Source organism: Aythya ferina (assembly GCF_964211825.1).
Source record: "Aythya ferina genome assembly, chromosome: Z".
Classification (NCBI taxonomy): Eukaryota; Metazoa; Chordata; class Aves; order Anseriformes; family Anatidae; genus Aythya; species Aythya ferina.
The window spans coordinates 25,782,902-25,799,866 of record NC_140299.1 but is presented as its reverse complement, the minus strand read 5'-3'; the positions used below and the strand labels follow the sequence as shown (position 1 = coordinate 25,799,866).

The following is a 16,965-nucleotide window of genomic DNA, read 5'->3' as shown; positions in this document are numbered from 1 at the left end:
GCGTCTGAGTACTGAGTGGAGTTCCTCCATCTTTGCTATTGTGTCATAAATCAGGGAAAGGAGAGGCAAACAGCCAAGAACACACTTCCATCTGGTTTCAAGACTTACAAATAGTGGGAATGAGAGCCACTTTAAGAGCTAAATTCAGAACTACTCTAATGTCTCCATTTTCTAGATTAGCTCATGATCTAGGAGAGTGGGATGGTAAACATAAGAATAAATCTAAACTTACTCTGCATTTAAAATATATGTTTGTTTTGCTGATCATGGGGTGGTGGAACAGAGAGGAAAGCAAGCTTAAGAAAGCTGTGTTACAGCTGGTGCTTTTTCTACAAATTCTTGTAATTCTCATAATCACTGTTATCATTAATTCAGCAAACATAATAAATTGTGAGATTAATTGCATCAGCTAATACAGTGTTAAAAGATGTAATAAGAGCAACAGAAACCATAGTGAACATTTCACTTAACAAGCTCTCGGACATTTTGAGGAACAAAAAAATATATTTGCAGGTTGTGAGGATGACAACAGGATGAACAGTGCAGTTGTTGCTTTTAATTGAGGGTAGTATGGTTCACTTACATTAATAAATCACACTTTAAAATAAATTATTACCATAATTTTTTCTGGCTACAAAGCACAAGATATTGCTGTTGTTTTACAACAGGTATAAAGCCAGCTTAAAATCTTTTAACACAGAAGTAATATTTGAGCAGTTAAATCACACAAAACACAAGCCATAGTGATAAAAGGCAGATTGTGTAAATATAGTTATGCCTGTATTTATTTTTGGGACAGTCTCAAATGACAAGAGCTGCCAGTATTCTGACTGTCTTGTTCTAAAAGATGAAATCGTGTTTTCTTTATCTCATTTCTGGTGAAATTAGCTGGTGGAACTGCTCTCTGATTGGTCTGACTGAAAGTTAACCAAAATAAAAGGAAACAGTTTTGAAAATTCTATATCAGGTGGTTTTGTATTATACTTTAAAATATATAATGAAGAGTATATTTCTAATTATTATGATACAATGTGTACACAATACCCAAAACACAGTTATATTTTCTAATGGCCTCATTATCTCACCCTTTTTCCTAATTTATTTTCTTCCTTTTCCCACTATGGATGAAAAGTATGCCTGTACTATTTAAGTTACACAATTCTATAGGATTGAAATTCTATAGGATTGGAAGTTTTTGTAAGTCAGTACTTTTTAAATGCCCTTTTACACCTTTTCAGGTTTTGTTTTGTTTTTAGTCTTGAGTTTTCATTCATATTTCTATTTTGGAATTAAAATTAACATCAAATTTAGCTTAAAATTGTAGACATCTTTTTGCTGAAGGCAATTTCCAAGGGGGAAAGTATAGTTATCTGGAACCTTATAAAAAAATAACACGTCATTCAAAAATTATTCCCAATACTGCCACCAATTTTACCCCTGTCTCTCTGGGATAAAGATCTCAGGGCTAAATGGGTCCATAAAGCAAGCTGACATTACTTCTGAAATACAGAAAATATGAAGGAAATGAGAAAAGAGGTTCCCAATTCTACAACTCATTTTCACAGAGCTGTTGATGTAGGGCAAAAATACATAATGAGTTTTCATATTGTAACATATAAGTACTTTAATAGCAGAATGCATACGTATGTATGAATGTATGTATGTATGTATGTATTTATAACATCTATTTATAATCCATGGCTTGAGATATTTAAATTCCAAAATGTACTGAGTGTTTAAAAGATTAATACCTCATTTGAAGAAATTTTTAATAGGATGTTTGGTGCTATGTCGTATTAGTTGTTTAGTGACATGTAGAAATATTTGATTTCATGTGCATTTTATCCAGAAAAATCAGGTAGCAAAGAAATATTTCACATGAATCCAGCATCAGGATCTTCATTAGCCAGGTTTTAATTTTCTTCTGACAACCACTTAAATTATTATTGTTACTATTATCTACTACTCTGCTTTTAATGATATTTTCTTCAAAATGTTGCTTGAAATATTTTGCTGTATTGAAGCCAGAATGAAAGGCCAAATAACTACCCAAATCATATTTTACTTTTTCTTAAGATTTTTTGTTTGTTTGTTTTCTTAAAATTCTATAATTTCAATAGTCTCATCATAACAACACCCAGTCAGATATTTTATTTAAAAGCTGAACTACCAACCCTGCATTTTAACATATTTTTTTTCCAGTTATGCAATGAGGGTTGAGGGCAATTTACATTCAACAGAGTTGAATGGTATAGTACCGTGGAACAAGATGAAAATAGAAATTAGGCACTGTAAATGTCTTATATGTTGTACTATATTACAAGACACTGTTATGAAGAGTACAGAAATTAACTCCTTATAGAAAAAGCTAATGATAAGGACAGAATTGCAAACCTTGAAATTCTACTTGTATCTTGTAATGTAATAGATAACTAATTAATATTCCTACAATATTCATTTTTATGAAATAGCACAGTGAATATCCAAATAAAAACAACTTTCAAAACTCTGAAATACCAATCATCCACACATTAAGGAAACAATGACCTCAACAATAAACACAACTAATAGAATGCAAACTCTAATTCAGAAACATCTTGACAAAAATAAATAAATAAATAAATAAATAAATAAATAAATAGGTCAGATGTAAATCATATGCCAGTAACACAGTGCTGTGTTACAGGATGCTTTTCTAAAGAAGGTCCAAGAGCATAGAGATTATGAGGTATTCTTGTTTTAGTTTTTCTCCTACTAGCAGTCTAAAAGCATGCTGCTGTAGACTTGACTGCATTGTTGCCTGAATGCTTTTCTCACATTTTTGTTTCTTCCTTTCCTGTTGATTTCTAATGATTTGATATTAGAATTCAATACCCAGTATTCATTAATACTTAAAATAGATTCTAAGAGAAGGACTTGAAGAAGCCACTTACATTTTGATTTTGTCAGTGTTGGTGAAAGATGATAGATTTTTTCATGGATTTTTTAGTCTTCCATTTAACAGACACACTGATGCAGCATTTGCAGAGTTGTAAAATTCCATAAAGTAGATCTTCTTAGTATTTATGAGACTTTAAATTCTCCCTTCTTCCAGTATTCAAACAAAACTATTTATTCCTATGTTTAGTGTTATGTGCGATGGTGGTGTCCATGTTTGTTTCATGTAATTACCTTTATACAGGTGTTGCCAAGAAGCTAGACAAATACTTTCATGATGCATACTACAAACATTTTCCAGAATGACTACTCATATGCAAGAGACTGAAATTCAAAGCATAAGACTCTTTCTGAAATCATTGATATTTGTGGGAATATATCATTTCTTGAATTTCTTCTTTCATAGGATGGAGTTTCAGCATGGGATCTGCTTATCAGTTTCACAGTTGGCGAGTATTTGTGATCGTCTGTGCACTGCCCTGTGTCTCTTCTGTGGTAGCCCTCACCTTTATGCCAGAAAGTCCACGTTTTTTGTTGGAGGTATAACTTTCAAAAATTTTTCTTTTATTTATTTTTTTTTTTTGGGGGGGGGGAGGGGGAGAAGGTGTTAAAATTACTAAATAATTTTAATTATTTACTTAATATTATACATCATGACATCTGTATACGATCGTTACATCTGTTTTAAAATTGTTCAGTAACTATCTGAATATATGTTTTGTTTAAATACTTTCATCCAACTTTTAGGTTGGAAAACATGATGAAGCTTGGATGATACTCAAGCAAATTCATGACACAAACATGCGAGCTCGGGGTCAGCCTGAGAAAGTCTTCACAGTGAGTATTACTCTTAAAACTTAGCACACTTAGCACATCAGCTGCATTGCTGACTGGTGAGATCTTGAGCACTTAAACAATCATTATTATTACTCCGCATGACAAAACAAATCATTTGCACTATAAATACCTACATATAAGAACTAAAATCCTACTGAAATTGCTATATATTGAGCAAATTTTACGATATTTTTTGAAATATGCTTTTTTTTTTGCATATTTTTGAATATGCTTTGACCAGCATATTCAAGCTTTGGCCATCATATCCTTGAGCATACAAACCTATAGTGTGATAATTTTCTCTGTTGCATGGAGATAATCAATAGACTCCAGCTCTATTTTTTAAGTTTACTTCAGAAAACACAAGTAGAAGTCTAAGTTAGTTAAGGTTTTGTCTTCAAAGCTTTTGAAATTATCATAAAAAATACAAAAAAATAATGATCCAATCATCATTAAAACGATAATTTTAATAATTTATTTTCATTTAAACTAAATATTAATTTTACATACATTTAATTTTCTCACAATATCTTGCAAGCTAAACTGCATCTTCTTGTTACCTTGCAATTCAAAAGATAAGGCCATATTATACTGAAGGATTGTTTCTATTTGGAAGAGAAATTTTGTCTTCAGCTGAGACTTTTTCTTGTATTATTATTTATTTATTATTTATATTATTTATTTATTATGTATATATTATTATTTATAAAGAATATACAATTTTTTTTGTTTGTTTTGAAATCTTGCTTCCCTTTCCAGTTTGTGCTGTGCCATGGGAATGCTGGTACTCTGTTACCTCTCAGAACCATATGTGGGATTTTATTCCTCTTCCTTGGACTTTTTTTTTTTTTTTTTTTTTTGCACTAATACATATATAACTCAATTAAATATCTTCTTATAGGTTCCACTTTTGCAGGCAGTCTAAGGAATATCTGACCATATAATTTTATTCCACTGAGAACTGCAACTTATTGTTTGAGATGTAGTTTCCATTGCCTATGTTTATTTATTTATTGTTTTTAACATTCTTTGTTAAACCAGCCTTCCTTCAGGCTGAATTTTGTAGTTCTTGATCTTGCTACAAAATTCAGCCTGAAGGAAGGCTGGTTAGCACTTAGAGCTTAATTTACTGGTATACCAGTAACATAACCCTAATAATATACAACAATAATAATATTATTTAGGTTATCACCCCCCTCTCCTTTGCCCTCGTGAGACCCCACCTGGAGTATTGCATTCAGTTCTGGGGCTCCCAAAACAAGAAGGACATGGAAGTGTTAGAATGAGCCCAGAGGAGGACCACAAAGAGAATAAGGGTCTGGAGCACCTCACTTATGAAGACAGGCTGAGAGAGTTGGGTTTGATCACTTTGGAGAAGAAAAGGCACCAGGGAGACCTTAGAGCACTTTCCAGTACTTAAAGGGGGCCTGCAGGAAAGCAGGGGAGGGACTCTTGTCAGGCACTGTAGGGCTAGGACAAGGGGGAATGACTTTAAAGTAAAAGAGGGTAGGTTTATAGTAGATATAAGGAGGAAATTATTCACTCGGAGGGTGCTGAGTCACTGGAGCAGGTTGCCCAGAGAAGCTGTGGACAGCCCATCGCTGGGAGTGTTCAAAGCCAGGTTGGATGGGGCTTTGGGCAACCTGGTCTAGTGGGAGGTGTCCCTGAGTATGGCAGGGGGGTAAAGTTACATGATCCTTAATGTCCCTTTGAACCCAAACCATTCTATGATTCTATGAGTTCATTTTATTTATTTACTTATTTATTTTAATTTCATTTATAAGTAAAGGGATTTGCCTTTACTCATATTGTACGATTACAGTGTAATTTCACAGTTGATTCATGCTGATCTGAGCTGCTGTCCAAAGTACTGCTGTTCCCTGTCACCTTTTGGTTTTCTTCTGCCAGCATGGATTTTCATTGATTTATTGGACAGTTAGCTATAGCATAGTTTCTGTCCACCTATGACATTAGTTTAGGCACTGGGAAGACAGAAATGTGCTAAGATTACAGATATGAGAAATAATTTACTGTAGTCTCACATCAGCTTGACATATTCACATCCAAATGCAGCCGCAAAGAAGAAAACAGTGATCTAACAAGTCTTTGTCTCTGTGGTTGTTAAAAGGTAGCACTGAACCATGTTAAACTCAGTGGTTTATTTATAGCTATTTTTGTTAAATTTTCACCCATGAATAAAGCATGACAGAACTATTTGGTGATTTTTGCCAGCTTCTGCCATGAACATTGAGCAAACATGACACCTGAAGGATTAGAAATAGTGCATTGTATGTCAAGGGTACATGTTGATAGAAGTCCCTATGCTCCCTAATGTAAAATTGTGGTAATATGATTGCAAATACATTGGACAATATTAACACTTTATGTTACTAAGTCCACAGTGTAAAAAAAAAAGAAAAAAAAAAAAAAAACGAACAAACAAACAAACAAAAAACACTTTTGCATATTATGTTTAGGACACACTCCTCTCCTCCTCTCATTTAAGCCATTTAAGTTAGAACTGGATATTGTGACTTTTGTTCCAGTAATTTACTCGCTTAGCTCTCCTGTGCCCTACGGCTTCAGCTGGTGTCTGCCAGTAACATTCTGTCATTTAAGTGTTAATAATTTCCTCTGCTTTGTGTTACTAGTTACATCAAACAGATATACTTTGATAGTATTCTTTCTGCTTCTACAGCTGATGTAACTTTTTCTCTGTTATTAGTATAGTTTCAATGTACTTTTATTTGATATATTTTCCTAATTATATTGATATAATCTTACCCTAGAAGCTTTCTTTCCAAGTCAAATTTATTCTTATTAGTCATTTTATTGAGGATTTTTTATTCAAAACTACCGAATAGAAAATGAAACAATTGATGAATCATTCATTTAAGAGTTAGAAACTCCAAAGTGGATGTATTCTAGTGACAGAATTGTGGAGGTGATGGCTCTTAATACTTTTGAATACATCTTCTGAAAGCAGTGGCAGTAACAGAGTTAATGTAAAATGATAGTATCTTCTACTACTCATGTTGAACATTTATGTACATGGTTAATTACCTTTCTGTGTCCTTAAACTATATACATGCATTTGATCAATTAGTTTAAATGTTAAAGTTAAAAATAAATAAATAAATAAATAAAATAAGAAATTACACATAAAACCAAAATTCTGTCCATTTTCATTGCTATGTACTAAAAATATTTTTTTTCTGCAAATGTTTTCTTTTACATGCCTTGATTTTGTAAAACCTTAGATATCACATATTTCTAGCCATTGCTATTAAGCAGAAATTAAACAGAGGTTCCCTTTTCATTTAAATACTTTTTTTTTTTTTTTTTCATATATTGACAGCTAAATTTGCATGGTCCAGATGGACCATTGTCCTGGTTCAATAGGACCTTTATTATGTTAAAGGTCTATCAAAGCCATCCGCTTTTTGTCCCCAGTCACATGCAGTGGTCCTGGACATATGTGATTGCCCAACCTCCACAGCTCCAAACAAGCCAGGTGGCCAAGACAATTAAAAGGTTGCAGCTCAAAAGGTTGCAGCTCAGGCAACAAGAGTGGTGCCTGCTCACACAACATGATTCAAAAAACATGTCCTTTATGCTCAAAGGTGTGGCATATGTGAGGTTGTCTGTAAGTACAAGGTTTTAAATGTTCTTGGAGGACTCAGCTGGAAATCTCAATCATCTTTCACAGAACACATTTCATTAAAAAAAAAAAAAAAGTGTAAAATCAAATGATGTAAACAGGATTGTGCTGTTGGAAGAGGTATTATAAGGTTACAGGCTTTTGATACATTTTCTCAAGACAGTAAGCTTTAGTAGTTAAAAAAATGAAGGCAGTCAGATAAAACTATTTATTGGGCTTTTCTCTTTAATTTATTTTTTTTTTTCTGTTAATGTGATGCGGCTGCTGGTCTTCCATAAACAGGATATATTTGTAAAAGCAGTGGGCTGAAAACTAGACTTTGCCATCAATGCTACTATTGCCTATTTCCCTGTAGTCCACTCTGATACATATATGGATAGTGGTGTGCTCAGTTTGTTACGCAAAAACGGGAGCTATTGCTACTTTCAGAAACAGCAGCAGCCAAACATTGAAGGCATGGACTGTTCCTTCTTTATGGGTCAGTCCAGTTCTCCATTTTACTTATTACCTTTTCATTCTCTTTCTATTTGTCATCTTTTTAAATAAACTGTGGATGAATACACTGCCTTTTGGTATAATTCAGAGAGAGGAAACCAAAAGCATACAAAGTGGTATGTTTATCAGGTCCTGAAGGAGCTAAGAAGACCATACAGCACATTCTTGTTCTGCCACACACTATTGTGCAAGTGATGACTTGCAAAATATACAACATCACCCTCTCCGTCACTGGTATTTCCGTATTTTTCCTTTATATCTGTTTATCTCATTTCACTTTAGATGAAGTAGATGATCGTTCATAACAGCAATAATGTGTTGTAGTTCCAGATCATTTCACCTATTTTTTTTCTCTCCTCATTAAAAAAGATAGTTTAAATCTACATCCAAAACACAAGGAGATTCCCTGTCTATTGCTACAAGAAAGAAGAAGAAAAATGTTATTTAGCTATTAATTCTTGACATTTCAAATGCTTCTATTGTCATTATTGTATTTTTAATCAATAGTCTGTCAATAATGTGGTGATAGGAAGTCAGAAAAGAAAGAAATAGAGAAAGGAAGAGAGAAAGAGAGAAAGAGAGAAAGAGAGAGAGAGAAAGAGAGAAAGAAAGAGAGAAAGAGAGAAAGAGAGAAAGAGAGAAAGAAAGAGAGAAAGAGAGAGAAAGAGAGAAAGAGAGAAAGAGAGAAAGAGAGAAAGAAAGAGAGAGAGAAGGAAGGAAGGAAGGAAGGAAGGAAGGAAGGAAGGAAGGAAGGAAGGAAGGAAGGAAGGAAGGAAGGAAGGAAGGAAGGAAGGAAGGAAGGAAGGAAGGAAGGAAGGAAGGAAGGAAGGAAGGAAGGAAGGAAGGAAGGAAGGAAGGAAGGAAACAAACTCTGGACATACTTAACTGAGGTTTTAAATAATGTTTTATCATTTGTGGCACTAGAGATGAGTACAGCAGCATTTGAGCAAAACCTGACAGTATCAGCTTGTTTTGTGCATAAGAAATGGATTTCCCACATGATTTGAAAGTAGAGTTTTTTCAATACAGTTGCCTCCATAATGAACTTTGTTATTAAAGTGTTTATATTCCTTCAGATATTAAACGTTCATAATTTAGACAGAGGTTTAATACCTGTTCATTTTTAGTTACGGTATTTATTAAAAGTTTCTAATATGTCATAATATGCAGCTGAATGCTTCAAGAAAGTGCAATTATTTGCTCTTTTGTTTTTATTTCTAGGTTAACAGAATCAAAACTCCAAAGCAGATAGATGAGCTCATAGAAATAGAGAGCGATACAGGAACTTGGTACAGAAGGTGTTTAGTTAGAATTCGCACAGAGCTATATGGTGTAAGTAAAAACATCTCTGTTCTGCAATTACTTTTTTTTAATAAGCATTCAAAAATGGGATGGATTTATTGAGCTCATGATGGCGATAATTGCAATGCTACTTTGGCTATGCAACTGGAAGATTCAAGAACCAGTGTAAGAATCTAGTTTTTGAGCAAAAGAGGTGCAGGTGAATCACAGACAGTTGGTTTCAACTTCTGAGGAGAAAAATGTTGCATTAGCATTTACACAAGTAATGATTGACAGTTATACAGCCATATGCCCAAGCACCACAATACAGTTTGTTCTGAGAATACGTATTGATATCTACCATTGTAAAGAGGTGACACATGCAGAGATTAAAAATTATCACTTTACCTGCAAATCGTAAAGTAATGAATAACATGTGTAAATGAATGTCAGTATAACCTTTACAAGGCATTGAATCTGCATGTCTTGTCATTAGATGTCAAATGTTTTACTGGAAAACTACTTCAGAGATATTTTAAAGGGATTAAGACAAGTTCACTGGGACTTTGCTCCACATCTTTTTTTTTTTTTTTTTTTTTTTTTTCCTTTTTTTGTAAAATCAAAAATTATGCAGTACCTTCAAGCTGTTCAATGAAAATTGAGCTAAAGCTTATTCATGATGAAAAACAAACAAAAAACCTCACCAACACTAAACACGTCAAAAGAAGGTTTTCACAGCTGTTAAAAATCTGGCAAACAAGCAAACAAACAAAAACCACCAACAACAAACAACAAATAAAACTGTGTTGTAAAATAAGTTTTGCCACATATTTCCAATCAAAATTGATTTTCTTGGAAAAATGTTCTCTTTTTTATGAAAGATAAAACAAAAGTGAAAGTGTCTACTTTTAAACTTATTTGTTCAAAAATGGAGAAGCTGAATATGGAAATGTTAAGTTTTGGCTTTGTTACTACGGCAGCTTTAAAGGAACCACAACTTGGTTGCTTCACATCCTTGTTATTACACTGGACTAGCCACTGGGCCAGAGTCTCCCTGTTGCATGATGTATGCTAAAATTTCCTAGGACATATGGTCTCTTGTCTTCAATGTGTGGGAAAGGGGTGAGGGTGTGGAGATACCATTCTCGGTCAGCTCTGTTGTAGCATCTCTGACCTGAGGGTAGTCCCAGCTTTTCCTCATAAAGTACCAATTTCTGCCCATTATAGATTATGATGGCTTATACTGCACAACTCCCTGTTGAATTGTGGAATAAGATCCATCTAAACTCAAGGCTGTGTAATACTGGGAAGAGAGAAGGAAACACTTCTAGGAAAGACTTCAGCTGATTTATCTGAGAAAGTGAAATGATGTTGCCTAGAGAAGATGAAATTTTTATGTAGTCAGAGTACATATTAATTAATGGACACAATGAAAAGAAACAAGGAAGGTAGAGAATGTGCACAACCTGGTTATAGTCAAAGGCTAATAGACTTGTATAAAAAATACAGCTATTAGGTCTATATCAAGGAGATGGCCTGCTCTCTCTCTCTCTCTCTGATTCCCTAAAGAAGCAAGCAAATCAGAATCAAAAACCTTGTGTCATTTGGCAAAACTTTTCAAAATACAATTTAAAATAAATTTATTTCCTAACAATTTTCAGATTTGGTTGACTTTCATGAGATGTTTCAACTACCCAGTGAAGGATAATACCATCAAACTTACAGCTGTGTGGTTCACCCTGTCTTTTGGGTAAGATTTCTTGAGATCCTAAACCATTTTTGATGGACTTGACAGAGAGAAGAATCATCTGCATGCAAATCTCTTTCAGTATGATTACCATTTCTCTTTGGAAAAGTTTTATTCAGTATACTTACACACAAGTATAGTATTTATCATTTAGTCTATTCTTGGCTACAAGCATCACTCAGAAATAACTGGTTCAGAATACCAGCATCTTCTGGTGTAGGTGTCTTCTAGTATTTTTATACCAGCAACTGGGAAATACAGAGAACATGTTCTTGCCTCACCATATTAAAAATATGAACTTGGTGCTCTATTTGCCTTAACTTGAACAGAAGCTCATATTCTGGAAGTCTTCAAATTAGACTTAACTTATACTCTGTTTAGAATGTGTTAGTCTACCTGTCTGCATTTAAAGGCAAAGTTTAAAGCAGGCATTAGAAAAGATTTCTTTGCAGCTCCCACAGTCTGCCATCTAGGAAGAGATCCATTCTTCATGTCTGGGTGCCACAGGTCTTCCTTGCATCCTTCAGGGCAGGGCCTGGCATCTGGGCCTGTACCAGCACCCCAGCCAGGAGCAGGGCAAATATGGGCACCACCCTTTGGGACAGGGATGCCGATGGGGGACAGGGACAGGGACAGGCCTAGACATCAAGCCTGTGGCTAGGCAGGGCAAGGCTGTGGGGAGCTGGAGACAGGTACTGCTATGGCCTTGCTGTGACAAGCCCCATGATGTGACTGTGCATTTTCTGTTTTTCACAGCTACTATGGCTTATCTGTCTGGTTTCCTGATGTCATTAAGCATCTGCAGTCAGATGAGTACGCGTCCCGAGTGAAACATTTCCGCAATGAGGAGGTTTCACATTTCGTCTTCAACTTCACATTGGAAAATCAAATTCACAGCAATGGAGAATACGTCAATGACAGGTTTAGAGATGTACTAATATCCTGATGGGGCTGAAATAAATAAATGCATGTGTTCAAGCAAGTCCTAATAATCTAATATTTTACCCTATTAACTATTAATGGATAAGTGTTGATTTGTTAGTTTGTATGGTTTTGTGCCTTTTTTTTTTTTCCCCATGGCAATTTGTTTCTATCCTCAATTTAATTTGTCATGACTCAATGTTGAATTGTGCCCTGCAGAAGTGGACTTATATATGCCCTGGTGGCCTCAGTTCCAAATTCCTTATGCAAACACTACTTCCCTCCTGAAAAAAATATCTAAAAGTCCAAAATAATGATCCTTCTTTCCACAGTGGGATACAAACAGACTCAGTGTATGCCATAACATTGCAGGGGGTTGAGGAAGGATGGACTTTCATCTATGTGTTCTTTTTTTTTTTTTTTTTTTTCTTTGCATTTATTTAATACACTTCAATAAAAATGTGAGACATTGAAAGGACAGGGTCATGGAAATATAAAAGTGAAATGCTACCATGAGTCAACAAAAAGTACAAAGAGCTCTAAAAAAAGAAAACAACACCTTGGCAATATCAATCATGTTTTTTAATGAATGCAGATGTATTAAGTTCCTAGCTAGAATTTTACAGATAAATAGATAACTAAAGGAAAAACTAAGAACTGCTTTGGGTGTCTGGTTTCTCTTAAGAGATATCGAGAACAACGGTCTGAATTCTCTCCTGAATAACATTGTGATAATTTATTATTATTTCCATATGTATACATATATCTAAGTGAACAAAATCAATGATTTTGGTAATACAGGTCTCTTGCGTGTGAACATTGGTTGGTTAGGCACTGGAACAGGTTGCCTGGGGAGGTGGTGGAGTCACTGTCCCTGAAGGTGTTTAAGAAAAGGTTGGATTTGGTACTAAGCCACACGGTTTAGTGGGTAATACTGGTGGTTGGGGGACAGTTGGACCAGATAATCTTGGAGGTCTTTTCCAACCTTAATGACTCTATGATTCTATGAACTTGAGCTTTGACACAGTTTATGGATTGACAAAAAAATGAGCAGTTTTGTCATTTTTAAACTAGCTATTGCTTCCCAGGTAAATTTATTTTCAGGAGACAGATGTTCTCCTAAAAGCAAAGAACCACTTACTGTCAATATGTTTTAGACGTTTTATATTCTGTCAACCAAGATTTTATCAAAGTGAACTGAAAATTACTGCAAAACACTAAGTCTAACACTAATATAGTCTAAAATACTTTCAAATATGCACATTCAATAGGCCTCTAGGAGTTATTTGAGATTCACAAAATACTTTCTGTAGTAATATCAACTCTTTTGATATTCTTCTTAGACAAATGTTTCAATACTTCACTCACCCCTAGTTTCACTGTTTCCTTCATGTTTTTTCTTAACTGGAAGATACATTAATACTTCACTTTATACTTCATTACATTTCTGTTGGGTTTAAATTCAAATCACTGCAATACCATTTTTAATCTAGTCACAACATATTTCCTGTTCAAAGGTGAAAAGTGCATCAGGAGAATTTAGTAAATATAGTCTGCCTTTTCTATTACAACTGACTAATCCAATTGCTAAATGTTCTTTGCTCTGCTCTGAAATTGAAGTACTTTTTAAAATGGGGAGTGTTATATGAAAAATGATAATGCGTTGACACAGAACACCAGCCTGATTTTAATCAGAGACTGTCAGAAATGAGAAATGATATAGTAACTAAAATTAATGGGCTGAAGACACCATATTATTATTATTATTATTATTATTATTATTGCCAATACAGGAAAAGAATTCATTAGCTAGTAATTCTTTTCTTATGATAAATATAATTAGCATTTGTTCTACTTTCTCATAAAGATGTGATTCTATCAACTGTGTTGCTGAGAGAATAATTTCTACTATTTGAAATATAGCATATTTTTGTGTGTTTCTATTCCTACTAACAGTCCTGTATAAGAAAAATAAGCAGCTAAACATATCAGGTTTGATCAGAGTAGAGCCAATCTGTGTTTGGAAGGCTTTGCCATTTTAATAGTTCTTATTGGCATGTAGCAATTAAAGCACTACTTTCCAAAGAGTTATTCCTTTTGTATGCAGTCTGCCAGCAAAACTGCCCTTCTTTAGTTACAGCTTTTTTTTTTTTCCATACCCTTATGTGAAATCTCAAATGGTGAAACATCACAAAATTGCTGTTTTATTAATTTTATTTTTATATATTTTAAAATTCATTTATTCATTGTTTTGGTTATATTTGTTTATTTATTTATTTAAATTTATTATTTAAATGTGTCTTTTCCTTGTTGTTGTTGTTAGCATAATGATATCTGTGTTAAGAGCACAGTGGAAAGAGTTTACAATATTGCTTTAGCCTAGTAATGTTGAGGTAGAAAATTACTGCTAGTAATATACTTTGTCCTTAACTTTTTCTATGAATGACTTCATTGACAGCCATGATCAAAGACCTAGGAATTAAATAAAAGTCAGTAGGAATAAAGATGTTCAAAAATAAGAAAAGTTAATGACAATTCATTTGTGCACATTTTATGTACACAGTATTTGCAATTGCATCCACAAACACAGGGCTAGAAAAAAAACATTCTTCCTGTTTGATACCTAGCTGTATAACTGCCAATGTAAGTGTTGTGATAATGGTAAAAACAACTAAAAAATCATTTTTAAAATCTTCAAGAAGTTTCTTCTGAATTTGAGCCTGACACAGTGCCCAGTGTGTTTTCATATGGACAAATAAACATTCTTTGAAAAATTCTTTCTTTCCAGCTTGTTGGTACCAGCAGGTGATTCTTTGTTCCAAGAGGCTGGGTTCCTGGTGTCTGAGCTCTCAATTTATGACTGTAATGTCAAATTATGAGTTCTGGTCATTTTACAAGGCTATTCCATGGATGTTATGATGTTGTTTTTGGTTGATGATTAAAGACAAGTAATAACTGAAATATTACCACAGAAATAGTATCATTGGTTATGTCTCTGGAATGTCCTTAAGTGATCACTGTTTCTGTGGTTGAGGTTCTTCAGCATACTAAATAAAACTATAAAGATTTATCAGCTTGACCTGTTGCTGTTTCTAACCTGTGAAAGTAGAGTTACAGAAATTATTTGTATTTTACAGGTTTATTATGATGAAGTTTAAATCAGTAACCTTTGAAGATTCCCTTTTTAAGAATTGTGTGTTTGAAGACATTACTTCACTGAACACATACTTCAGGAACTGCACTTTTGTGAATACCACCTTCTACAACACAGGTATTACATGAAAATTCCTGAGTACCAATTTTGCATCTGCATGTTATCATCTGACTGTTGTCAACTGATTATAGATTCTGAATTTCTAATGAAGCATACAGGAAGCCTTCTTCAAGGGAACACAAATCTATAAAATCAACGATGTAATACCAGAGAAGAGAAAGGATCACTCTTCCATTTGAGATACTGCAGGCCTAGTATTAACTCAGATAATAAATGTTTCTTTCATTTAAATCATCCCTAAAGATATTCAGTCTTGAGATGAGAAATTGGTTGCTTTAATTAGGTGTATTTTAATTTGGTCTAAATGGGACTATTCTATTCTTCTCACATAGACATAGGAGGTAAGTTCAAGATTCATGCTTCCTCATCTATAATCGTACCCAATCTACTAAGTATTTTACCAGAAATAGGAATTTGTGCTTTCACATGTTTAAGCAGAAGACCTGATTTGTTTATGTCATTGTTATTGTTTTTTGTTTGTTTGTTTGTTTTCTTTCATTTTAAAACAATGTAAACTAAGATTGTGTCCAGAGAGATACAGCACTTTTTACTTCTTTGCTGTAACTGAAATAACCATATTAGTTACAGAGTTAGGCTATACATAACAAGCAATGTCCAGCTTTCAATATTCCTGAGAAATGACTTTAAGGCTGATGGAAGAAACAGAAATAAAGGGGAAAGTATAAGGAGAGATCTCTAAAATGTTATTTGAAATAGAACGGTCTGGACTGTTACATATAGTAATTCATCTGCATCCCTTTTTAATAATGAATGCATGAAAATGTCACCATTGTCAAGATACATTGGTCCCAATATCATACCAGATCCTAGCAAGATCTGACTGATAATTTTCAAAATGATTAGATGCGTAATTATAAAAAATGGAAGATATATCTGTGATTATTTGTGCTTTAATGATAAATATTAAAACAGACACTGAGTTTACAGAACTCACAATTGGTGAAAAGTTTAGTAAAAAAAAAAAACAACTTATTGCATTTCTAAACACTGGGTCAGATACATTTCTTAGTATATTTTTTCAGACTTGAACTGAGCTGAAGACTGCTTGCAGTCTGCTCAGAAATGAAAATAAATTAATCTGAATTCTGAATTCTGTGTGAACATTTCCCTTTAAAGGAAGTCAAGCTGAGCATGATCAACAGTCTCATCTGAAAGGCTCTCTGGTATGGAAATAACTAAAAACAAGTCAAAAAAAAAAAAAAAAAAAAAGTCTAACACCGAGCAAGACATAGGAACCATAGGAACAACAGCAATGCTGGCTGATAAAAACTTGCAGAAATCCAGTGCACAACAAGCCTGATATGAGAGGTTTGAACCAAATAGGATCCAAATAGAGCTGAAATACATTAATATAATCTGCTTTATTTAATGTCTTAGTTGCTCTTTATTATAGCCTTCACATATTTTTCTCTTAAGATAAAAGGCTATCAGAAGTAAAAGCAATAACTAGTGCTGTTTATGAAGCAGTAAAAGCTCCTAGTTGTCATCAAGATTGCATAAACTTCAAAAGTTTTAATCAAAACCTGCACATGGAGTCAACTGTTAGCTGAAATCTTACTTTTTCTTCTTTCCACAGATCTCGAGCAATATAAATTTGTTGACAGTGATTTTATAAATTGCACATTTTTCCACATCAGGACAGGATGCCAAATTTCTTTTGATGATGACTACAGTGCCTACTGGATTTATTTCGTTAATTTTCTGGGAACTTTGGCAGTGTTACCAGGGAACATTGTGTCTGCTCTTCTGATGGATAGAATTGGACGTTTAACAATGTTAGGTATGGACTTC

The 16,965-nt window shown here is 33.9% G+C and overlaps 1 protein-coding gene across 4 annotated transcripts in view; it reads left to right on the top strand.

The window, feature by feature from the left end:
• The window catches only part of SV2C (synaptic vesicle glycoprotein 2C), a 114,292-nt gene that overhangs the window by 77,493 nt on the left and 19,834 nt on the right, over positions 1-16,965 (top strand). For all 4 annotated transcript variants that reach the window (XM_084504709.1, XM_084504711.1, XM_084504710.1 and 1 more), the window contains 7 exons: positions 3,344-3,477; positions 3,685-3,774; positions 9,152-9,262; positions 10,873-10,961; positions 11,715-11,879; positions 15,017-15,150; positions 16,751-16,954. In XM_084504709.1, the coding sequence (XP_084360835.1) occupies positions 3,344-3,477; positions 3,685-3,774; positions 9,152-9,262; positions 10,873-10,961; positions 11,715-11,879; positions 15,017-15,150; positions 16,751-16,954 (927 nt within the window). The remainder of the gene's footprint in view (positions 1-3,343; positions 3,478-3,684; positions 3,775-9,151; positions 9,263-10,872; positions 10,962-11,714; positions 11,880-15,016; positions 15,151-16,750; positions 16,955-16,965) is intronic.